The sequence below is a fragment of the Pituophis catenifer genome, unplaced genomic scaffold, assembly GCF_029215685.1.
Source record: "Pituophis catenifer annectens isolate HBS135680 unplaced genomic scaffold, rPitCat1.0.hap2 SCAF_15, whole genome shotgun sequence".
Taxonomy (NCBI): Eukaryota; Metazoa; Chordata; class Lepidosauria; order Squamata; family Colubridae; genus Pituophis; species Pituophis catenifer.
In genome coordinates this window covers 7833027-7859005 of record NW_027256895.1, presented here as the reverse complement: position 1 = coordinate 7859005, position 25979 = coordinate 7833027, and the positions used below count along the sequence as shown (strand labels likewise).

At 39.7% G+C, this 25979-nt stretch overlaps 1 protein-coding gene across 1 annotated transcript; it reads left to right on the top strand.

Annotated features, from left to right (window-relative positions):
* Positions 1 to 1881: 1881 nt before the first annotated feature.
* LOC139324867 (vomeronasal type-2 receptor 26-like) lies at positions 1882 to 21810 on the top strand. Its single transcript, XM_070954616.1, has 6 exons — positions 1882 to 2123; positions 2838 to 3129; positions 4630 to 5478; positions 6673 to 6900; positions 7684 to 7810; positions 20912 to 21810. Exons 1-6 carry the CDS (start codon positions 1882 to 1884, stop codon positions 21808 to 21810), a joined length of 2637 nt encoding a protein of 878 aa, XP_070810717.1.
* The last annotated feature ends 4169 nt before the right edge of the window (positions 21811 to 25979 follow it).

Genomic DNA, 25979 nt, shown 5'->3' with positions numbered 1-25979 from the left:
TGTAAGACACTTAAGAATTACTGGCCAATCAGGAATCATAAAAATCAGAATGTTTGAGCCATCAACAGCAAAGCAGACCATGCTACAAAAAATAAACAAGAACCACAACTTTCTGCCCTTATATTTCTCTCTCTCTATTTTTTTTTAAAAGATACCCCATACTTCCTTATTTTAGCTTGCCTTCAGCAGTCTTTTTCCTTGTGGATTAACAATAAAGAAATCCCCAAAATGGTTCAGATCTTCAAAAAGGAATAAGAGGTCGCAGCTAAAGAGAGACTTTCTTAGTTTAATAAAGATCGATAGTCTTTAAAAGTGATTGAGAAATTAAAGACACAACCCAATGTCCATTTGGAAAATAAATTCCAAAACAGCTGCTTTTTCAACAATGAAGTGATTACAGCCATGCCCTCCAGCTGTCGGTATACAGGCTGCTTTGAAGCACAGCTCCTAAGCTCCTTGGAGACGGTGGCTTTATGGAGAATCTTGTGGGATGATTCCAGGACTCTCCCTAACCCAGGAGAGTCCTATAAACTGAAAGAATGCTGGTTCTTTCTGTTGCTAAGTTGAAACTCTCTCTCATCCCAACCCACCTTTTTGCTGTTGTGGGGAAAATAGGAATAACAGAGTTGGAAGGGACCTGAGGTCTTCTAGTCCCACCCCCTGCTCAAGCACAAAACCCTACACCATTTCAGACAAAGGGTTGTCCTATCTCTTCTTAAAAACCTCCAGTGATGGACCCCTCACAACTTCTGGAGGCAAGTCATCCCACTGAAAGTTTTCCATAGTTCTAGATTGCTTCTCTGCTTGATTAGTTTCCATCTATTGCTTCGTGTCCTGCCTTCAAATGCTTTGGAGAATAGCTTGACTCCCCTCTTCTTTGTGGCAACTTCTTAGATATTGGAAAACACCTATAATATCTATCCTATCCTATCCTATCCTATCCTATCCTATCCTATCCTATCCTATCCTATCCTATCCTATCCTATGATATCTATCATATCATATCACACCATATTATATCATATCATATACCATATTATATCGTATCTATCATATGATATAATAGGAGGAGGAAGGTGTGTTAGATATCTTCTCTGCCTTGAGTTATTTATAAAAATAATGCAAGTCAGGATACTAATAAAATAAATAAATAAATAGCTAAAGATTTGGATGGGTAGATTATTAAACTCAAGCCAATGGCGAATGCTACTTGCCAAATATCAGCATAAATGTTGTTATCATTTCATTCTTCAACATTCTTTGACTGAAAATGTGGATTAAACCTCCAAAGAAATTACTGGTTTATTAATCAGACCTTAACATGTAAAAAATGTTGCCTCTTCTCTACTAAACAATTCTATTCATTTCGTATGGAAAATGGGAATCCTGCTCCATTGTAAGGAATGAACATGAATGTCAACACTTGAGGCTGTTTTTAATTGCCAATGTCCCTTAGATTATTCTTATCACCATTTGCTGATTTGAAAAAAAAAAGTTGAACCTTCAGTTGAATCACTTATTCTCTCATCAAAAACAAAATAATTATCTCCTACAGGAATCACCGTATTATTTTTAGCTAGGCCAAAACATCAAGGACTGTGCATAAAAGTATTTAAATCCAACAACAATGAAGGTATCAATCTGGTTATAACGTAACTCTTGAACCTGAGGGAGTTTGGCACAAAGGGATAGTAATGGCTCCATCAGATTCATTGTTACAAGTTTCCTCCCTCCTTTCTACTTTTCAGGAACAATCACATGGATCAATTTGCACTCACATGGATCTTCATATAGAAAATGATAGGATTTCCGATTAGGTGCATTGTCAGATATAAACCTTGGCTTCATCATTGAATGAACCCCTGAAATAGAAACTTCCTTATGGACAGGAGACACAAATATTTTCAGTATGACAAATGCCTGAAGATATTGTTCCTTCTGATGCTCTTGGTGCAGAAAGCAGTTACTCTGAGCTGCCCTGCAAGTGATACTTTCCCGATTACCCATGAGTGGTATCAGCCTGGTGATCTCATCGTGGGTGGGATGGTGTCTCAGATCATTCACTCCTTTTTTGAGATTGAATTTAAGGAACATCCTTCTCTAAAACGTTACTTTTTAACACTGTAAGGATTTTTTTTTCTTTCCATTCATTTTCTAATCTTAGTCGGATCTCCCAAAATTGCTTCTATGACTAGTAGCTCTTTGAGAATAAATGCATGGTTTTGTATATAAACTTACTCCTGCTTCCTTGTCTTTCAAACTTATCTGATTGTGGGAAAACAAATCATTTTTTTAAAAAAACAATTATTTTATATGCCGCCCTTCTCCGGAAACTCAGGGCAGCTTACAAAGCATTAAGCAATAGCCTTCATACTTTTGTATATTTTATACAAAGGCAGCTTATTGCCCCCACAATTCAGGTCCTCATTTTACCTACCCTAGAAAGGATGGAAGGCTGAGTCAACCTTGTGACTTTTCATTGTGTTAAAATCTTAATCACAAAATGTGTGAAACTATTTTGCAAGAAGTCCCTTTGGAGAACATTTAGTGAGTATAAATATCTAGTCTGCGCTGTCACTCCTAGCATAACTTACATAGATTAAAAGAGTGATACTTCCTGGTTGTATTCTATTTTGTGCCAAACTGATAGAAATAAATGTGATAGCTTGAACACTTTACATTGTTGAAAACTATACAAATTATTGAGTGTTTTACAAAGATTCTCATCTTCTTACTTACAACAGAGACAGAAATGGTTGTTACTCATATATCAATGCTTTCACCATAAAAAAAAGTCAACTTATTTTGTTCAATGGGGGTGTTTAACTTATTTGCAGGATAATAACCAAATTCTACCAGCATGCCCTCGCCTTGGCCTTTGCTGTGAAGGAGATCAATGAGGATTCCCAGATCTTACCTAACGTCACTCTCGGGTTCCACATCTATGACAGTTACAACAACCCAAGGATGACCTATCGCACCATCCTGGACCTGCTTTTCAAATCCCAGGAATTTGTCCCTAACTACAAATGTGATAGCCAGAAGAACCTCATGGCCATCATTGGGGGACTAGGTCCTGATACATCATCCTTTATGGCAGAAAGCGTACATGTCTACAAAATTCCACAGGTAGTTTGGGATGGAGTGAGAGAGAAAATTCTTTTGTAATTGATAGTAGATACTAGTTGCTTGCTATACCTTTCTCCAGGAATTCAATTAAATACACTTTTATCACCCCTCTTCTGTTTTTCCCACAACTCAATAGATTGACTCAAGATAATCCAATTAAATCAAAATCTTTTATTACAATCATAGAGGTGTTTTGGCTGCAAGCTAGCAACAGGTCACAAGTCTTCTTACTACAATTTGCTTGGTGTATGATAAAAGTACTTCACTGTAAAACTCTACTGTTTTATTTAGGAATTGTTGAAGTATTGGTGCTCTAGGGTTAGTTAGTATTTTGCTATGCCTTTATGCAGGACTTCAGTTTTGCTCTCTTTGCTCTCCTTTCTCCAATTATTCAATATGTTGGCTGACAATAATCAGACAATAGAATCTAAATCTTTTATTGCAATCATAGATCAGAAAATTTTAAATTTAAGTCACAAATTACATTATAAAATTCATCTCATTTGAGAGGGTAACTTGATGGTTTGACCAGTATCTGTGGTGAAATCTGAAGCTGTGTCAAGAGGAGATAGAAAAGGCACATAGAAGATAGAATAATAGAAGGGATCTTGGAGATATTCTAGTCCAACCCACTCTTCAAGCAGGAGACCCAATATCATTTCAGATACATCACTGTCCAGTCTCTTTTTGAAAGCCTCCAGTGATGGAGCACCCACAACTTCTGAAAGCAAGCTGTTCCATTGGTTAATTGTTTTCACAGTTATGAACTTTCTCCCTAGTTCTTTCCTTGGTTAGTTTCCATCCAGTGTTTCTTGTCTTGCCTTCTGCTACTTTGGACAATAGTTTGACACCCTTGTCTTTGTAGGAGCCCCTCAAATATTGGAACACTGTTATCGTATCTCATGGTTTTAGGGAAGATTGCCTTTCAGCCACTTCCTGCCCATCCCCAACTCAAACAGCATTTTCACTGATGTCCTCAACTCAGCTCCAGATTCCACCAAGCTATCCAACAATAGGTTACAACTTTCCTTGTTATGTCTTGGTTAGGTGTGTTAATAATAACTGAATTTAAAACTCATCTGATTTGCCTGGAAATTGTTGAAGGATTGGGGATATGTGGTACTTTTGGAGATCTCCATAATAATTGTAGTAAATGAAGACATGATTAATCCTTTCTATTCCTTCAGAATCTCATGGGCATAGTCTTTTATTTATAAGTATAAGATAGTTAGCAATTTTCCAGATGTTCTAAGGGGATGAACATACTGGAACTCTGAGTTAGGAAACTGAGTGTGATTGTAAACTAGTTATATTTCAGATGACAAAATATTTCATCAAGGAATTTTAGTTGCTATTGTTTTTCATCGATATTGTCATAATCTACAAAGAATTGGACAAATGTTCAATGTAGGGAGACCTTCATTAAGTTTCTCACAAGCAGTCTTCACATTTCTCCCATGATTTTCATGAAGAAGAAATTTATCTTTTTCGTTTGTTTAGTTGACTTATGGTTCCTTTGCCCAAGAGGACTTTCAGATTACTGAGTTCTTTCCACTTTATTGCATGGTCCCAAAAGAGGAGCATCAGTACACTGGACTTATACAACTTCTTCTCCATTTTGGATGGACATGGATTGGACTCTTTGTTTCTGAAAATAAGGAAGAACGTTTTTTGCAGAAACTGCAGCCGTTGCTTTCACAGAACGGGGTCTGTTTAGCTTTCACACAAAACATTCCACAACATCTCAACTTGGAAGATTTGTCAGAATTGTTAGAGTCAATCTCAATTATTTCTGATAAATTGATGGATCAAAAATTGAACGTTTTTCTTGTCCACGGAGAATCCATCACAATAGCGTGGCTCAGAAGAGTCATGTTTCTACGTGATTCCGAAAATAAAGAGAGTGCATTATTTAGGAAGGTTTGGATCCTGATGAATTCAATTGATTTCATCCTGCTGGGAATTCAAAAGAATTGGGATCTCCAGTTGTTCCATGGGGCTCTTTCCTTTACTGTGCATACAAGAGACATTCAAGGCTTTAAAGAATATCTTCAAGTCATCAAACCTTCAACACACAAAGATGGATTTCTCCAAGAGGTTTGGGAGCAATTGTTTGATTGTTCATTTTCAAAGACAGAATTATCTTCAACGATCACTGAAACCTGTACTGGAGACGAGAATTTGGAGAATCTACCTGGTACTCTGTTTGAGTTGCAGATGACTGGCCAAAGCTACAGTATCTACAATGCTGTTTATGCAGTGGCACATTCTTTGCATGAGTCAGTGAGATCAAAATTCCAACCAAGAGAGATTCAAAGGGTTGAATTTCCTAATCTGCTGCCTTGGCAGGTAATCTTTCCATGCCACACCTATCTTGTATTTCAACGATTATCCACAATCATCCACAATCTAATATAGTTTATTTACCCTGGTCTATGGCTACAAATCTATAGAGAAACTGAGGCAGCAAAGCTATTACTTTTATAAAATAAGAGGATGGACATAAACCATGTCTTTCCAAATTTCAGGATAGTGAATGGGATTTACTGTATGCATATATTTTCATTGTATAAATAACTTTTCACCTCCACGTAGAATTGGCCTGTCTTGTGAATTTATCAAATCTGGTTCCAAGAAGAATTCAATTGCATTGTGTGTGAAGGCAGTCTTTCTTCTTTTTGTGCCCCAAAAAACATTTCTGAAATGTAGATATTTCACTTTTCTTATTAGCTTGTGAAGAATGATTCTCACCAGAGCCATGGTGGTGCAGTGGTTAGAAAGCAGTCCTGCGGGCTACTTGTACTGGCTGCCAGTTGCCAGCAGTTTGGCAGTTTGATGCCCATTGGCTCAAGGTTGATTCAGTCTTCCATCCTTCCGAGGTTGGTAAAATGAGGAGCCAGATTGTTGGGGGCAAATGTAAACCACTTAGAGAGGGTTGCAAAACACTGTGAAACACTATATAAGTCTAAAAGCTATTGCTATTCAAAATTATCCTCAGCCAGTTCTCTAATCTACTTCTCCTTGGCTCATGAACCTTTCAGAGTTGGGATGCAGAGCATTCTCTCTTTATCAATGTTCAAGAAGAATGGACCAAATGTCAGTCCTTTTCAGCTCTGGCTGCCACCCTCTGAAACAACTCTATGTTTGAAAGATTCTCTCTCTCTCCCTCCCTCCCTCCCTCCCTCCCTCCCTCCCTCTCTCTCTCTCTCTCTCTCTCTCTCTCAACAGTTGAGTCTCAGGTGATAAAATCTGGCTAAAGGAAATTTGTCAGGTCTCAGGATGTCAAATACCTTTGTACTAACAAAGAAGAAATAATGTAGGATGAGTTTAGATATGGTCCATTTCATTTCATTTTCCACCCTAGAAGTAACATTAAATTAATACAAATGTGTGTCTTTCTCTGAAATGTAGATTATCTATATTCTAAGTGTACTTATTTGATATTTGTTAGAGCAATAGAAGGAATGACTAAGAGAAACTTAAATATACTAACCACTACTTCATTATTCTTCTTCCAACTCTCTTCTATTCTCTTTCAATTAGCTCCATTCATTTCTTCAAGGCATTTCTTTCAACAATTCAGCTGGGGAGAGAGTGTTCCTGAATGCAAAAGGGGAAGCAACAGGTGGATTCGACATCACCAACTTGATCACTTTTCCAAACAGATCCTTTCAGAGAGTCAAAGTTGGAAAGATGAATCCTCATATTCCCAATGCAAAGGAATTAATCATTGATGAAGGTGTCATTGTGTGGCACCCAGCTTTTAACCAGGTGTGGACTCATTTAATCAAGTATTCCTTGATCCATTATGATCCAATATTGAACACAGTCTCTTTAGAAATCTAATTTGTAATTTTTGAAATGGCATATTCTGTACAAACATTGTCAATGATCAATCTTTCATCAAATTGTCAAAATGACATTACAATTTAAAAGATAGGTATTCACATTTGGGTTGCATTTCCATTTGAAATCATAAGATACTGTTTCCGTAATATTGTAATCAAATATATTTGTTTATTCACATTGCCATTCTCCAAACACACCCTTTGCTCATTCTTATAGTGTCAACATTTTAATGGATAGTTAAAAAATGTGATGGCTCAGTGGTTAAACACTGAGCCATCACATAAACACTCAGGCCTGTCACCTGTAAAGCTGCCAGCCCGGGTTTGAGACCTGAGCACTATGCAATAGGGTGAGCTCCCATTCCTGCCTCAGCTCCCGTCCACCTAGGAATTCAAAAGCCTGTAAATGTGAGTAGATTCATAGGTACCACTTTGGTGGGAAGGTAACAATGTTCCTTGTCATATAGCCATGCTGGCTACATGACCATGGAAAATATCTTTGGACAATGCTGGCTCCCTCAGTCAAGAAACACTGTGAGCTCTGTGTCCTAGAGTTGAACACAGCTGGACTGGGAAACCTTTACCTTATAAATACATCTGGAATAAGCCTTTGAGAATTCAAATATTCTTCCTTCCACCATCAAGGAGAACAATACAAACTACTTAAAAATTTCTCTTTGCAAAAATCTTTTATGTTTAATACCAGGTTCTTCCAATTTCTCTATGTAATGACCATTGCTCCCCTGGATACTGGAAGAAAGGGTTGGAAGGAAAGCAATTCTGTTGCTACGACTGTGTTCTGTGTCCAGAAGGGAAGATTTCCAATCAAAAGGGTAGGTTAGACATTCCAGCAAGTCCTCAATAGAAGCAAATTGTAATACACTACTTTAGTGTAGCAAGTAGTTTTGTGAGTTCTTCAAGTTGGGTATTCATTTCCATACCTGTGAATCACAATGCCCATGAGAGCTGAGCTTTTATATCCACCCCTACAAATTTCTTCTCTGTGTTTTGGAAAAATGGGAAACATCAAAAGGGTCTAAATTTTAATAATTTTGAAAATTTATTAGACAGGATTGAATAATTGCCCTTTCCGTTGTACTTATTTTATGGTGGTCCCAGCTGATACAATGATTTCCCTAGAAACTGCATTTCCCTAGAAACATGATCCAACTGGTAGCCAATAGAAAAAAAACTTGAGAGGGATAACAGTTGGCACCTATAAAGTATATTATTTTCAAAAATGTGGAATGTATAAAATCATGCCTTGATTTCCCTTCCAGATATGGATGACTGTTTTCAATGTTCAGAAGATCATTATCCAAATAAAGAAAAGAAAGGATGTATCCTGAAACTGCTGGTCTTTCTAACTTTTGAAGAAACCTTAGGAATTGGTTTATCCTCAGCAGCTCTTTGTTTCTTCCTCTTGACTTCTTGGGTACTTGGAACTTTTATTAAGCACAGGGATACTCCCATTGTCAAAGCCAACAACCGGTCCCTCACCTACACCCTCCTTGTCTCTCTTCTGCTCTGTTTTCTCTCCTCTTTGCTCTTCCTCAGCCACCCTGGCAAAGTGACCTGCCTTCTCCGGCAACCAACTTTTGGCATCACCTTCTCAGTGGCCATTGCCAGTGTACTGGCCAAAACCATCACCGTGGTTGTGGCTTTCATGGCCACTAAACCAGGATCTCAGATGAGAAAATGGGTGGGAAAAAAATTGGCCTTTTCTATTGTCCTTTTTTGCTCCCTCTTCCAAGTATGTATTTGTACTATTTGGTTGTTCTCATTCCCTCCATTACCTGAGTTGGACATGCACTCAGAGTCCCAAAAAATGATTTTACAATGCAACGAGGGGTCAGTTTTCTTCTTCTACTGTGTCTTGGGCTACATGGGTATCTTGGCCATTGCCAGTTTTATTGTGGCTTTTCTTGCCCGTAAATTACCTGACAGCTTTAATGAAGCCAAGTTCATCACCTTCAGCATGTTGGCCTTTTGCAGTGTGTGGATCTCCTTCTTTCCAGCCTATCTGAGCACAAAAGGAAAAGCCATGGTAGCTGTGGAGGTCTTCTCCATCTTGTCCTCCAGCGCTGCATTATTGGGATGCATATTTTTGCCAAAATGCTACATCATTGTTTTCAGTCCTGAGCTAAACCACCGCGAACAACTTATAAAGAGAATGTAGGACATCATGTGTTCTTTCTGGCTATGGAAATGATTAACAGAACAGAAAGAGTAGAGTGCTGCTATCTACAGGAAATTATAGATGTCATTGTTTCTATCAAACAAGCTTTTGTGTAAAATTGGGATTATTATTAAAATTCATTGTTGCCTATTCCAAATGAAATGCTCATTTAGCTACATTTTCAGCAGTCCTCCAAGGTTGCTTAACCTAATCCTTTTTTCCTTTGAATACATCAAAGTTTTTTTGAGATTTTGAGCATCTATCTCTTTATATTCTTAGGAGATTGGAGAGATTTATTTTAAGGACGCCTAAAGGTTTGCAGCTTCCAGTTCTTGAAATGAAAAAGTTAGAAAATCTTTGAACATGTAACAGACGTTTAACTGTGTTTTTGGAAATGTTTTCATGAATGATTGCTCTCCATCCACTAATGTATATCTACTGTACCTAACTATCTAATTTTAATAATGTTGCAATTTAGGGACATTATATAAAACATAATCTTCCTTCTAACTCATCCCATTAGAAGTATATGCTGACCATTGACCATAATAAATTTTGATTTAATTTGGTTTGATTTGAGTGTGTCTTCCACTAGTCTTTTGGATGAGACCCTTTCCATTATGCATTGGCTAATAAAATACATCATCAGGCTAGAAAGCAGGAGACCCTGAGTTCCAGTCCTGCCTTAGCTATGAAAGTCATCTGGCTTGTTGTTATTTGGGAAAAATAGAAAGATGAAAGTGTGTTAGATATTTTCAATGCCTTGAGTTATTTGTAAAAATAATAAAACCTATATGTGTGTGTGTGTGTGCGTGTGCGTGCGTGTGTGTATATGTATGTGTGTGTATTTGTATTTTAATTCCATGATGTCAGTATTGCTGACATTAGCATTCTCTGACTGGAAATGTGGATGAATTCCTCGTCCAAATGGCTATCTGGTTTAATTCCTTGATAGGTTAAAAAAAAGTTTTGTCTTCTCTATTAAATTACTCTGTTTATTTTATGTGGTTAATGGGAGTCCTGCTTCATTGTAAGAAATGAACCTGAATTTTAACAATGAAGCCTATTTTTATTGTCATTCTCCCTTGGATCATCATTCCTGACAGTGAGAACAATTAATAAGTGGAACAACTTGCCTGCAGAAGTTGTGAATGCTCCAACACTGGAAATTTTTAAGAAGATGTTGGATAACCATTTGCCTGAAGTGGTGGAGAGATTCCTGCCTGGGAAGGGGGTTGGACTAGAAGACCTCCAAGGTCCCTTCCAACTCTGTCTATTCTATTCTATTCTATTCTATTCTATTCTATTCTATTCTATTCTATTCTATTCTATTCTATTCTATTCTATTCTAGTAACTGACATCTTCTCAGTATTAAATCATGAGACACTTATTATTTGACCAATACCAAAGTAATTATTTTCTTAGGCCCAAACTTGCTGAGCAAAAGCAAAATTCAACAACAATCAAGATGTAAGCATCTGTTTGCTTATAAAGTACCGTATTTTTCAGAGTATAAGATGCACTGGAGTATAAGATGCAGCTTAGTTTTTGAGGAAGAAAATAGGGGAAAAAAATCTGCCTACAAGGTATTCATCTGGCTAGCATTCTTAGTCTGGTCAGCTTCAACACATTAGTTTGCTGGTTTTTGCTTGGGGATAAAAAACAGCTTCTAAGGCACATCTGAGAGGAAGCAGCAATGAGAAAGGCAGGCAAAGCACGGGGGGTGGGGAGAGATCGCTTCACTCGGCTAGCGCCTAGTTAGGGCTGAAAGAAAACTTCTAAAGAACAGCAGAGAGTTGGAACAAAGCATGGTGATCGCTTCACTCACTAGAGCCTCATTAAAGCAGAGAGTTAAGGGACCAGGCAAAGCTGGGAAGATCGCTCACTAGTGCCTCGTTAGTGCTTCATTAGGGCTGAAAAAAAGGTTCGAAAAAGCTACATTCGAAGTATAAGATGCACCCAAATTTTCAGCCTCTTTTAAGGGGGGAGAGGTGTGCCTTACACTCCGAAAAATACGGTATCTCTTGAATCATAGGAAAATGGTCAAAAGAGGTGAAATGGTCCAGTTGGATTCATTGCTATAGGGATCCTTCTGCCTCTCCCTTCTGACAGAATGTCTATTCACACCCCGATGATAGCCAAGATTTGAATTGGCACTCACATGGATCTTCAAATAGATACTGATGGATTTTTGTCCTTAAGTGCACTCTCACACATAAACCTTAGCTCAATCATTGGAGGAATATTGGATTACTTTCCTACAGGGGTGAAATTATTATTATTATTACTATTATTACTATTACTATTATTATTATTATTATTATTATTATTATTATTATTATTATTAATTATTATTATTATTATTATTTATTAGATTTCTATACCGCCCTACTCCCGAAGGACTCAGGGCGGTGCACAGCCAAACAATAAAAACACATACAATACAAAATTTAAAAAATAGAATAAAATCAAATTAAATAATCAGTTAAATTAAATTGATTTAATCAGTTAAATCAAATTAAATCAGTTGTGGGTTGCTCCCTGTTCAGTCTGATTCTTGCGAACCAGTAGTAACTGAGGCGGGAGGCTTTGCCCACCCACCTGGATGTCATCCTGAACAATCAGCACATGAGCCAAAGCTTCTGAGCATTCGCAGAAGTGTGCATATGTGCTCACTCCCATTATGAACCAGTAGTGGAGGTAAGTAGAAATCCAGCAGGTTCTGGAGAACCGGTAGTGGAAATTTTGAGTAGTTTGGAAAACTGGCAAATACCACTTTGTTGGCCCCAGAGTGGGGTTGGAATGGGGATTTTGCAATATCGTTCCGTTGGAGTGGGGTGGGAATGAAGATTTTGCAGTATCCTTCTCCTGACATGCCCACCAAGCCACACCCACCAAGCCATACCATGCCTACCAAGCCACGCCCACTGAACCAGTAGTAAAAACATTTGAATTTCACCACTGCTTTCCTATAATTTGATAAAAGAGATGGACATTTTCACCGTAACTAAAGAGTCAAAATATTGTTCCTTTGACATTCTTGGGGCACAAACAAATACCCCTGAGCTGCCCTACAAGAGATGCTTTCCTTGTTCCACATTAGTGGTACCAGCCCAGTGACTTTATCCTCAATGGGATAGTGTCTCAATTTTTCTACCATTTTTATGAAATTGAATTTAAGGAACATTCATCTCTAATACACTATGATTTACCATTGTAAGGATTTTATTTCATAATCTTAACTACAATCCCGAAAAATACTTATAAGAGTGAAAGCATTTTGATCCTAAATGAAAGGTTTTGTATAAAATCTATAGCTTCTCTGTATTTCAAATATATCTCGTTTCTTGCTTCTTTGCATTTCAAATGAATCCTTTCTGCGCTCTGGAAAGAGTGCAGAAAAGAGGAACAAAAATGATTAGGGGCCTGGAGGTTAAACCATATGAAGAAAGGTTGCAGGAATTGGGTATGTCTAGTCTAGTGAAAAGAAGGATTAGGGGTGATCTCGCGGGTGGGGTGGCCAGCTGGATGCACTATTTGGCCACCCTCCCACTTTATCCCACCATCTGTCTTTGCCTGCCCACAGCCACGACGGGGAAGGGGGGTGTATGATACGACCAGAGAGCCAGCTCATCTTCATCCTCCCATGCCTCTACTCCTGCCTGCTGCCATTGCTGCTGTGATGTGGCAAGGCAAGGCAGGTGGCAGAGTAGGGATGGCACCCCTGCATGCTTGATCCCCACTATCCAACCACAGAGGCATGGGTGGAGGCACTCAATCTGGCTTGCTGTAGGCGCTGCACAGCTGCCTGCCTGGTCATGGCCATGGACAAGCAAAGACAGACTATGGGAAAGAGTGGGTGGCTGTCCACACAGCTCATCTGGCAGGTTGGAGCATATGCCTCCCTCCCGTACCTATGGCTCCGCCTGCTGCTGGGAGGGCCAGCCTGGCAGTCACAGTGCTCAGACTCACCTATGCTGTGTGGGCTGCACAACCCAAGAGTGCCCTTGCTAGGGATACCGGTGCCAGACACCATTATCCCCCACGTGCATTGGGAAGGGTGGCCAGTCAGGCTGGGCCGGGACCTGGGCAATTGGGGTCTGATCCCTTGCTATCTCCGGTGAGGGCCCATAGGCCAGATATGGGACCATCCAGCCAGTGGACATTGCTTTTGACATGTTTGTTGTATATGTAAAAAATAAGACATCACCTGTAAATAAGCCCTAATCCATCTTTTGGAGCAAAAATTAATATAAGACCCTGTCTTATTTTTGGGGAAACACGGTATTATTTGAGTCCCATTATTTTAAATATATAACTCTGAAAGTGTCAACCATAGCTCTAGTTGCTCATTTTCAGCAGCAGGAACATTTACATTGGGACTCTAGATATGAATAAAATGTGTGTGTGTTGACTACTATAAACCATTCTGATGTCCTCCAAGCAATTCAGTTTTCATGCCAGCAAATTCTAGTTAAAGTTGAAATTATCTCAGCTGTGAAAAGAGCTGAGATGGTTTGTGACAAAGTCTCTTGAGGCCTGCAACTCTCAAAGGCCTGGAAGCAGTCTTGTTCTCAACACTGAGGCTGAGGAAATATCTAAAGGCAAATTGCAGAGTCATTATTCTGAAAAATAAACAACAGCATAATAAGATATCTGTCGAATTGGGCATTAGTTATCCTACTGTGGCATGCTTATAGCCAGCAGATATGAACATTTATATTTGTAGTTTCTGATTCAACCCAAGAATTAAGACAAGCCCTAGCAGGAGTGCTGTCAGTCAGCCAGCCAGTCTTACTGTGTTGTAATTACAAACCAGAGTATCACTTAGTGATGTCTATGGAGATTCTCAATCTTCCAGGTTATGGTTGTTCTGAAAATGCTTTTTCAATAGGCAGCTGGACTTTGTTTTTCCATGAGGAAAAATGTCTCCCTTGAAAAAGCATCTTTAGGATCACTTAATTATAGAGTTATTAGCGTTCGCAGAAGAACGGCTGAAGAAGAAAAGCTGAAATGCTCACTTGGTAGTTCTCCTAATCTCCCCCTTCTTCATATCTAACTTTTCTGATGAGGCAATTAGTGAGCTGCAGTCCTCCTTCTGCTTTTTAAGAAATTATCCTCTCTGTGATTATGTTGCAGAAATTTTAGTCCTGTGTTTTTGAAGTGTCAAAATTCAAACCAATACAAACACACTAAAACTATTTGCGATTTGTTTCCTGGATCATTTAATGACAGTATGTGAACCTTAAACTGACAAATCCATACAGCTCCCCTCCATTCCATATTATGCAAAGATATATCAGCACACTTTTTTATTAAAATAAAATTTGAAATGCAATGAAAAATAAAAAGATAATATCATAAAATAAAAAGCAAATCCCTAGCATTTAGCATTGCCTTTATTTTTGAGAATATCACATGGGTCTTCCATTCCCCACCATCCAGTCAGAACTGAAGAAGCTTCTTGAAGAAGTGAAACATATTCAAAGAAAAACTCGAAAGTTCAATTGCTTCCTTTGGGACAACCATGACCTGAATGACTGTGAAGCTTCATAGACATTGGTTGCATTAGTACACAGATTAAATAACTTGCAGCAAAATTAACAGAATAAGTGAATTGGTAGGGACTTTGAAGGTCTTCTAGTCCAACTCCCTGGTCAAGCAGGAAACTCTATTCCATTTCAGACAAATGGTTTTATGTCATTTAATGTCAAAAGATTTAGGCACCCCTGTTCAGATGGCAGATTACGATGACTCTTTAAGTCAAAAGAAAGGAAGCAATAACTTTTACTTGAGATGCAGTTAAGGATGATATCTTTCATTCAATGTAACTCTATTTTTATTAGGCCCAAATGAACTTTTGCATGTAAATGGACCTAAAGTTTGAATCCTGGTCATAACAAATGGCTCTCTCTTCCATTGTTCGGCAGCCTTGATTAGAGATTTATCCAAAATAAGTGTTAAAGTAATGAAGCCAAATTTCCTTTCTCTTCTGCCACATCTTAATTTGGTAGCATATCATCTAAAGTTAAGTACAGCTCCACTCCCGAAAACACTGCACAAGCAACTGAAGTCTTGATTCTTCCTGTGGGGTTTGAACTTTAATTCAAGTGTGAATTGTTCTGAATCAGAAATTGTAAATGCAGAAGAGGCTAGGATTGTGTCTCCATAGAAAGAAAAACTCAGAGTAGGCTGTGACTTCATGGTCTATCTTCTAATCTGAAAAGGAAATACTACTTGTTGGTGGGCTATATTGGGGTTTTTTAGACTGGATTTAGACTTAGCTTAGACTTAAAATGCTAAAAATAAATATTTAGGAAGTTGTGTATACCCATGGTTTAAAAACTTAGGAAGTTGTGTATACGTGTGGTTCAATACTATTGGATTTTAACTATGATTGTCAGGGTTTCCAAGAAATAACGCCATAGAAAGAAGAACTCCAAGGCAGGCAGGTTCCTCAAAAAACAATTTTATTGGAGATATCATATTGGCACAAACTGGTGAAAACCGATTCTGAAAGTTCCCGTGGTTTTCACCTGATTAAAAAGTGAAAACCCCCCTTTCTCCAAACAATCAGTCCCATTGTCTAATCGAGGTCCTGGTTGCCTGGTTACTTTACTACTCCTCTCTCCAGCCACCTGTTGGAATGTCCTTGGCTCCCACAAGAAACAAATTCTATGCCACTAGTGACTTGGAAAGTGGTCAGTCTGGTGCTACTGTGCACCACATTATTGTATCCCACTTTGGCATACAATGAGCAGGAAGGCTGATATACTCAGTTACATTAACCATGAATGCACCATTAGGAAACTTGAAAGAATAGGTTAAAGATACAGTTCTGCCCAATCTGTTTGCTGATAGTTCACATAGGATCTTAAATACTGTTCCACCACTGCGTTTGCGCATTCTGCTGCCCCATTAGTGCTCGGATGAAATACCAAACTAAGTCCCTGTGAGGACCCAATGGACTTTATGAATTCCCTCCAGAACTTGACTGTGAACTGGATCCCCCTATCGGAGATGATTCTCCGAGGGACACCATGCAGCCTATAAATATGCCTTATGAACAGTTTAGCCAGTTTATTGGCGGATGGGAGACTGGGGCAAGCTATGAAGTGGACTTGTTTCGACAATCGGTTTATTATGGTCCAAATGACTGTATTTCCCCCACTGTCAGGGAACTCTATGATAAAGTCCATGGCAATCACTTCCCACAGCCAGGAATAACTCCATAGAAAGCAGAACTCCAAGGCAGGCAGATTCCTCCTCTCTCCAATATATCTCCAATAATTCTAAGAATTATTCTGTGAAATATTTAGAACATAGAATTACAGAGTTGGAAGGAAATTTGGAGGTCATCTAGTCCAAACCTCTGCTCAAGCAGGACAATACTATACTATTTCAGATAAATGGCTGTCCAGCTCTTTTTGAAAGCCTCCAGCAATGGGACACCTACAACTTCTGAAGGCAAGCCATTCCATTGGTTGATTGTTCTCACTGTTTGGAAATTTCACCTTAGTTCTAGATTGCTTCTCTCCTTGATTAGTTTCCATCCATTGGTTCCCATCTTGCCTTCTGGTGCTTTGGAAAATAGTTTGCCCCTCTCATCTTTGTGGTAGCCCCTCAAATATTGGATCCTGCTATCATATCCTCCCTAGTTCTTCTTTTCACTAGACCAGACATGCCCAATTCCTGTCACAATTCTTCATACATTTTAGCCTCCGGTCCCCTAATCATCTTTCTTGGTATTCTCTGTGCTTTTTCTAGAGTCTCAATTTCTTGAGTTCTTGTTCCATTAGTGTTTAGATATCCTTTTAGTATATCATAAAAGGCAGATGCTATCTATTTCAACTCCTTTCAACTAACTAGTCAAGAAAATTTGCTGAGCACATTGTAAGCCGCCCTGAGTCTTCGGAGAAGGGCGGCATATAAATCAAATTAAAAAAAAAATTGACTTTTTCCCCTCCCACTGTAGGATATCTAGAATTTTCATAAATGATATCATTGGAACTGTAAAATTAAAGATAGCAAGAAAGCAAGATGGAAAGATGATGAAAATATAGATAAACTGATAAAAAGACCCAATGTATAAGTCCTAGAGCAGAACAAGTATGAGTTCCAGGTGTGGTGATGGTGAATTCTCCATTCTTATTTTTTTAAAAAAAACAACAACACATACAAGATAAATGTAAAACGTGTTTTAGTTTATCTTTTCAAAGATCTTGTTTCTTCTTTTTCCCTTTGGGTGGGGGAGTGTCAATGATTTTCTTTTTAACTTTTACTTTTATCTATTTTCCAAAGGATTTTCCAATCAAGACCTGCTAATCTGTACCAGATAGTTGATGTTTGACCATTTCATTCAACATTTTGCAGGGAAATGGATTCTTGATCCATTGATCAAATTAAACTTTTGTCCTGATTTCTAGAATTAGAGCAACATTGTAGCTTCCAACTTCCCAATTCCATTTCTCCACCATTTTCAAAACAGGTGAAGTATCAGTCACTTATGATGTCACTCCAAAGAAGGAAAGTTGTTGATCAGACGTATAAAGAAAACATTGCCATGTTGCCAATGGTTCAGTGGCAATTATGTCCCTTATGAATGACTGCAATCATTCTATTATTCTAGCAGGCCACAATATCAAAAGGTCTGCACAGAAGAGAATAGAAAGTGAGAAAGGATCTATTTATATACCAAGCACAACATGGAGGAGGGAAGTCGTAATGCTGACTCTGTGAGAATCATTTCCACAAAGTTATCTTCCTTCTGTTTTATCTGCCAGATGTTCTCCTTGAAGGTAGACTCAGACATTTTCTCCATATGCAGAAAATCATAAAATTGATCCTCCTGGTGTTCTGGATTTACAAAGCAGTTACTCTGAGCTGTCCTGCAAGTGATGCTTTCCCTGTTCCACATGAGTGGTATCAGCCTGGTGACCTCGTCATTGGTGGGATGATGATTTATTTATTGATGAAGATTTGATTGTCTGGCACCCAGCTTTTAACCAGGCATGGAATTATTTCATGGACTGTATTATGGACAGCTATTATAATTCCAGATAGAGTCCCTGATATCTTAAACCATATTGATCAAAGCCTCTTTAGAAATTTAATTTCTATGTTTGTAAGAAAAAATGGCATACTATGAACAAATATGGCCCAGGATCAAGCATTAATCAAATTGACAAAATGATCTTACAATGTCAAAGTCAGGTTTTCCTTTTGGTTGCAATTATCTTTGAAATTATATTGCCTTATTTCCATAACATTTTCATCCCGCATATTTATTTACTCTCCTTGCCTTCCTCATCACTGTAATTTCAACAACTTTTAATGTATAATATAAATCCAGCTAGGAAATATTCAGTAGCCCTTTGGGAAGTAAACAAAAGTTTACCCCAATAAAAGAGGGTGATTAATAACTCACGAATGAAGATGTCCCAAGGTAATTTTGATGAATCTACTCTGAGTCAGTCACTGGTCCACCTTTGCAAGAATCTTTTATGTTATTTAATTAGTTTTAAAATTTTTTAACTTTTGTATTTTTATTTATTTATTTATTTTTATTTGATTTATATGCTGCCCTTCTCCGGAGACTCAGGGTGGCTTACGATGTGCTAAGCAATAGCCTTCACCCTTTTGTATATTTATACAAAGTCAGCTTATTGCCCCCACAACTGGGTCCTCAATTTACCTACCTTAGAAAGGATGAAAGGCTAAGTTAACCTTGAGCCTGGTGAGAATCGAACCTGCAGTAATTGCAGGCATCTGGTCTTAATAACAGGGTGCTTTTAACCACTGTACTTCCAAGTATTGATGTTTTTATTGTTGGCTGTACACCGCCCTGAGTCCTTCGGGAGAAGGGCGGTATAAAAGTTCAAAAAATAAATAAAAAGTAAAAAAAAAAAAATGTTTATTACCAGGTTCTTCCAATTTCTCTGTGTAACGACCATTGCTCCCCTGGATACTGGAAGAAGGAGATTGAAGGAAAACAATTCTGTTGCTATGACTTTGTTCCATGTCCAGAAGGGAAGATTTCAAATCAAAAGGGTAGGTTAGACATTCCAGGAAGTTTTCATTAGGTTGATTTAAGCAAACAAAGAGGATCAGTGGTTCAATAACTTAATGATGCTAGAGAAGGTCATTAAGCTCCAACGGTTTGAATCCTAGCACGGTGTGGTGTGGTGAGTTTCCGTCACTCGTCTCAGCTTCTGCTGATCTAGCAGTTTGAAAGCATGTTATAGGGAAGTAGATAAATAGGCCACTTGGAGGTTTGTCTGAGTCCTCGGGGTCACCTGAGTAGTGCAAATGGTATGGAGCCTTCTTGGAACTGCTGAAAGGATTGTGTTGTGGAGCTGTGCTTTCTGCAGCTGTGTTCCTTTCTACCCTGCGTCCCTTCACTGTGGAAGACAGATGCAGTCTGTTGGGGATGAGTCTGTGTTGTCTGCTTCTCAAACTGAAGCACACATGGTTCCTGTAGTCTGCCATTTTTTTGCTGGAAATCCGTTCATACTTCCACACCATTTGAAGGGTATTCATCCCAAAGTGCATAGCTAAATGTCAATGGAAGTTCTCAGTCATGGTTCTCCCAAAGTTGCTTTTTAATGTCCAGCTGTCTTCAAGGAATATAAACCCTTCCATTCCCCACCACCCAGTCAGATCTAAAGAAGCTTCTTGGAGGAGAGGCGAAAAATATTCAAAGAAAAAACAAGAAAGTCAAGTTGCCTCTTGAAAAAGCATCTTTGGGACAACCAACACGGTTTAGGTCCAGGGTACTTGCAGGACCCTCTCCTGCCTGCCTCCCACCGTCCTGTCCACTCCCACAGGGCTACTCTCCTCAGGGTACCATCAACCAGGCAATGTCATCAGGTGACGTCCAGGGGTAGGGCGTTCTCTGTGGGCGCCCCTGCCCTCTGGAACGAGTTACCCACCGAGTTCCAGACGGCACCTGATCTCCGTTCCTTCCGTCGGGGCCTGAAGACTTGGCTATTCCAACAAATGGGCTGATTTAGATTCTTGGGTGTTATTATTTATTATCATTCTATCTTAACTGGTTTTAATTGGGTTTTTATTGTATGTTTTTATCTGTTTATTTGTTTTTACCTGTGTTTGCCGCCCTGAGTCTTTTTGGGAGAAGGGCGGCATATAAATACTTGCAAATAAAATAAATAAATAAACTATGACCTGGGTGCCTGAGAATCTTTAAAGACAAACAGAGCTAGCAGTTTTAGGCAGCCAAAGTACTAGTCTGTATTAGCATTATAGTCTCCTGGCTAATGTAACATCACCATATACTGAATAAATAAGTAAATTTAAGGAAACTGTAATACACTACCTTAGTGTGCAAATAACCAATACTTTTAGTTATTAGTGAATATTCATTTTTATAGCTGTGACTCACAATCTGTTGTTCGGGTCAATATACTGTTACTAGAGACTTACATATATCTTTACGGTTTTCTTTTCCATGTTTTGGAAAAAAAAATGGGGAAAGTCCAAATGGCCCACATTGCAATAAAATTTAAAATGATACAAAAGGTTGCATTTCAAATATTAATATTCCTTCCATTTCTGCTTCGTTTCATGCCAATCCTAAATTTTCCATTTGAGGAAAAACTGCATTTTCATAGAAACATGATCCATCTGGTAACCAGTGGAAAGAATTCAAAAGGAATTAACAACTGGCACCTATTCAGAGGGCAATGTGAATAATATGGAAGGCCTAGATGACAAATTGCTTGATTTTCCTTCCAGATATTGATGATTGTTTCAAATGTTCAGAAGATCATTATCCAAATAAAGAAAAGAATGGATGTATCCTGAAACTGCTGGTCTTTCTAACTTTTGAAGAAACCTTAGGAATTGGTTTAGCCTCAGCAGCTCTTTGTTTCTTCTTCTTGACATCTTGGGTACTTGGAACTTTTATGAAGCACAGGGATACTCCCATTGTCAAAGCCAACAACCGGTCCCTCACCTACACCCTGCTTGTCTCTCTTCAGCTCTGTTTTCTCTCCTCTTTGCTCTTCCTCAGCCAACCTGGCAAAGTGACTTGCTTTGTCCGACAGTCATTGTTTGGTGTCACTTTCTCTGTGGCCATTTCTAGTGTCCTGGCCAAAACTATCACCGTGGTTGTGGCTTTCATGGCCACTAAACCTGGTTCTCAGATGAGGAAGTGGGTGGGGAAAAGATTGGCTTTTGCTGTTGTCCTCTCATGCTCTCTCTTACAATTATGCATTTGTATTGTTTGGTTGTCGACATTTCCTCCATTCCCTGAGTTGGACATGCACTCAGCGCTCCAAGAAATGATTTTACAGTGCAATGAAGGGTCAGCTTCATTCTTCTACTGTGTCTTGGGCTACATGGGTATCTTGGCCATCACCAGCTTTTTTGTGGCTTTCCTTGCCCGTAATTTACCAGACAGCTTTAATGAAGCCAGGTTCATCACCTTCAGCATGTTGGCCTTTTGCAGTGTGTGGATCTCCTTTTTTCCAGCCTATCTGAGCACAAAAGGCAAAGCCATGGTAGCTGTGGAGGTCTTCTCCATCTTGGCCTCCAGTGGTGCATTACTGGGATGCATATTCCTGCCAAAATGCTACATCATTGTTTTCCGACCTGACCGCAATCACAGGGAACAACTCACAAAGAGAAATTAGTATATCATGTGTTCTTTCTGGCTCCCCTAATTAAATGATCAAAGGTGGTTTGTACACAATTTCAGGGAAAGAACCTGATATTTGGTGCCTTTGCAATCCATCCTCTTTCTTTCATTGAGGTTTCTCTATAATTTCTAGGTTTCAAGGGATTTTAGCCTGGTCTAGTGGTTAAGGAACTGCAATAGAAAGCAAGGGACCATGAGTTCAAGCCCTGCCTTGGCCCTCAAAGCCAGCTGGATAACTTTGGACCAAACACTGTTTCTCAGACCAGTATACCTCAAAGGGTTGTTGCTATGTGGAAAAAATAAGGAGGACGGTATATTGGATATGTTTGCTGCCTTTGCTTGTTTGTAAAAATAATAAAGTGGTATATATTGTAAAAAAAATAAAATAATAAATGAAATGAAATAAAGTAATAAAATGAAGCAAACCTGCTATGGCAAGTGAAAGGGATTGAAAGATGTAAAATATACGATGACATCATTAACTAAATTCCACCCAGTTTGTAAATGCATAATGAGCTGCACAAAAGGATGTCATTTCCACACCACAAAGAGTATGTTTACTGTTATGTTTTATTATAATTTATTATAAATAGATAGCTAAATAGCTAAGTAGCTAGATATCCAGATATCCATAAAGTAGGGGTGGAGGGAGAGGAATAGATAAAGTGAGATAGAGAGATGGATGGATGGATAGATGGATGGATGGATGGATGGATGGATGGATGGATGGATGGACGGACGGACGGACGGACGGACAGACAGACAGACAGACAGACAGACAGACAGACAGATTGATTCTATGAACAGGACAAGTAGCCGAAATTATAATGAAAGTGCAACCCTAATTCAGATAGAAACTAGTTACTCTGTACTCTGCAAGTAATGCTTCCCCTGTTCTCATCATTGGTGGCATGATGTCCCAAATAGTTTACCAGTTTTGGAAATTAAAATTTAAGGAACATCCTTGAATAACACCTTATGACATACATTGTAGCAAGTTCTTTTTTATTTATCTATCTAAGAATTTATATGGTCCCACACTCACTATCAGTGTCTCTGAGCTGCTTAAAAAATATACAAGGAATAAAAACACACCGCTGGGGATAACAATCAATTGGTTGAGCCACTTTATAGGTTCCAACCCCTTCTCAGTTCCACAGGCCTATTGACAAAACCAGGTGCTCAGGGCTTTAAAAAAGAGGGACCAATCTAATCTCAGCATGGATGATGTTCCAGAGGGAGGGAGCCATCACAAAGTAGACACTTCTTCTGTGTCCCACCAGATGTCCTGACTTAAGAGAGAGGACACACAACTATCCCTTCTCCCTGCCTCCACTGGATCACATGGATGTGATCAGGAGGAGACAGGTCTTCAAATAACCTTATTCCAAGCAATGTTTAAAGGTGACAACCAGCACCTTGAATTGTACCCAGAAGTAAATTGTCAGCCAATACAACTACCACAGGAAAGGCGACACAACGGAGTCTGCACAAAACCATACGGGTGGCTGAATTTGGAAACAATTGGAGCTTATGGATACTTTTAAAGGACAGCCCCATGTAGAGTCCCAGGGAGAGCTGATGATCCCATAATTGGTGGCCTGGTGTCCCACATAGTTTATCACTTTTATGAATTGAAATTTAAGGAATTTTAAGAAACATCCTTGTATAAAACCTTATGGAATCCCATTGTAAAAGGTGTCCCCCCTTTTTATATAATCTTTGCCAGTTCCCCCAAATTTTCTTATATGAGTAAAAGGTGTTTCAGCAAAAATGTAGGCTTCATTTTTAATCTATATCTGTTTTTGACATGTTTCTAATTGTAGGAAAAGAAATAATATTCTTTAGAATTTTTTTAAAGCAGGGGTGTCAAACTCAATTTCATTGTGGGCTGCATCAGGGCTGTGGTTCACCTCGGGAAGCCGGCTGGGCATGGCCAACTGAGTGGGGGTGGCCAGCTTTATGCCACTCCCCAAACTGCTGGCATGTTGTTGTGGCCTACCACATGCCAGCGGCCTGCACAGATTTTGGCTGATCCCGATGACAAGGAGGCTGGTGTGGTGTTGTGCCAGCAGCTTGTGCAACCAGCACTTGAGTCGGACAGTGAGGAGGCTGAAGAGGATGTGGTGCCAGAGGCAGAGACTCAGCCAGGGCTTTCAGAACCTCCAAAGGCTCCTTCAAGTGAAGAGAGTGAAGTGGAGGAGCCTCTTCTCAATGCTCGAGCATGCAGGGCTGCCAAAAGACAGGAGTGGCTACTCAGGAGAAGGTCTCCTCGAGAGTAAGGCTTGGGGTTAATTGGCCACTCCCTTAGCCTATTTAAGTTTGCACACAGATAGCAAATGTTGCTGGAAACAACATTTGGTCCTGCGCAGAGCATTTTGAGAGTGAGTTTTTTGTTACAACTTGGTTTCTGGGCTGATTGCCAACCTGTTGTAGCGCAGGAATAACGAGAGGCACAAGCAAGCTAGTGACAACAGCTCTTTAATTCAGGGTGAGACTCCAGCAAATAACCACAGGCAACAGCCCTCCTTATATACAGTACTGAAACACCAATTAGCCAATCACAAAGCATTGTTGCATTTGAATTTCCCACACAAAATAGATACATACATAACACCCCTCCATTCCCAGAAAGCCCCTATCCTATCTATTTACATATTTACATACAAAATCACGCAGGTGACCAGGGTGTGACTTTACTCTGGTTGATCTGTGCAGTTCAGTTGCTGGAGAGGCGTCGAGCCGGTCAGAGGGACCTCCCATCTCTCCTGGCTCTGCCAATGGAACCTCCTGGATTTCTCCAGAGGCGTGGCCATCCCTGGCTGGGAGTGTCAACTTGCTGGGGCGGCGCTGGAACTCAGGCTTGCCCGATAAGTATTCCGGTTTACTCGGGCTTGAGATAGCTGTTTCGGGGAAACTTTGGTAGTTAGGTTTTACAGTGTTGGGGTTTTCACAGGTTTCACAATGCAAGTGTTTACGCAATTGATCTATGTGCCTTCTCCAAATTTTACTATGCCCTATGTTCACTGTATAAGATTTTGGACCGGTGATCCCTACAATAACTCCCTTGATCCACAGTGGGCCATTTGCATAATTCCTAGCGAATACTGGGGTTCCGATTTGGAATTGTCTTAATCCTCCCTCTTCCCCCTTGTAATTGTCTGTGGAGTAATTTGGGTGTAAGTGATCGAGAATGCACCTGAGTTTACGGTCCATTAAAAGCTCGGCTGGGCTGCACCCTGTGGAAGCGCACGGGGTTGCGTGTTGTATTGCTAAGAATTGATCAATCCTAGCTTTCTAGTCTCCCGCATTGAGCCGGGACAGTGCTTCGTACAAATCTCTCTACAAGGCCATTCGAAGCCGGATGAAAAGGAGCAGATAATGCGTGTCGTATGCCTAACTCAGCCAGATAGCCTTTGAATTAGGTTGCTGTGAATTGGGGCCCATTATCCGAGACCAGGGTGTCTGGCAATCCATGAGTTGTGAAAAGTTTCCTGAGGATTTTAATTACGGCCTCAGAAGTGATCGAGGGCATCAAAACAATTTCTAGCCACTTTGAAATAGCATCTACAATTATGAGAAAATTCTGGCCGTGGAAGGGGCCTGCAAAATCGATATGGATCCTCCCCCATGGTCCCTTTGGCTTTTCCCACTCTCTAACGGGAGCTACAGGGGGATCCGGGCGGGACTCCTGGCAGGGCCTGCATTTCCCCACCCACTCAGTGACGTCTTGGTCGAGATGTGGCCACCGCACATAGCTTTGAGCTAGATTTTTCATTCTAACAATACAAGGGTGCCCTTCGTGTAGCAATTCCAACACCTGATGACTTAAGCAAGAAGGAATAACAACCATGTCACCCCACAGCAAACAACCCCCCAACATTGACAGTTCATTTTTTTTTGCTGAAAAACAATTGAAAATCCCCACTGTCCACCTTAGTAGGCCAACCCCGCATTACCCAGCCCATCACAGTATGTAACACAGAGTCTTTGGCAGAAGCCTTTGCCACTTCGCCAGAAGAAAGGGGCCTCAGGGACACAACATCAATTACTAAGACAGGGACTTCTGGAGTTGAGTTCTCCAAGATCTTGGGCAAGGGGCATCGGCTGAGGGTGTCAGCATGGCCTAGGGTTTCGGCCTGGTCGGTGGAACAGTCTGTACGA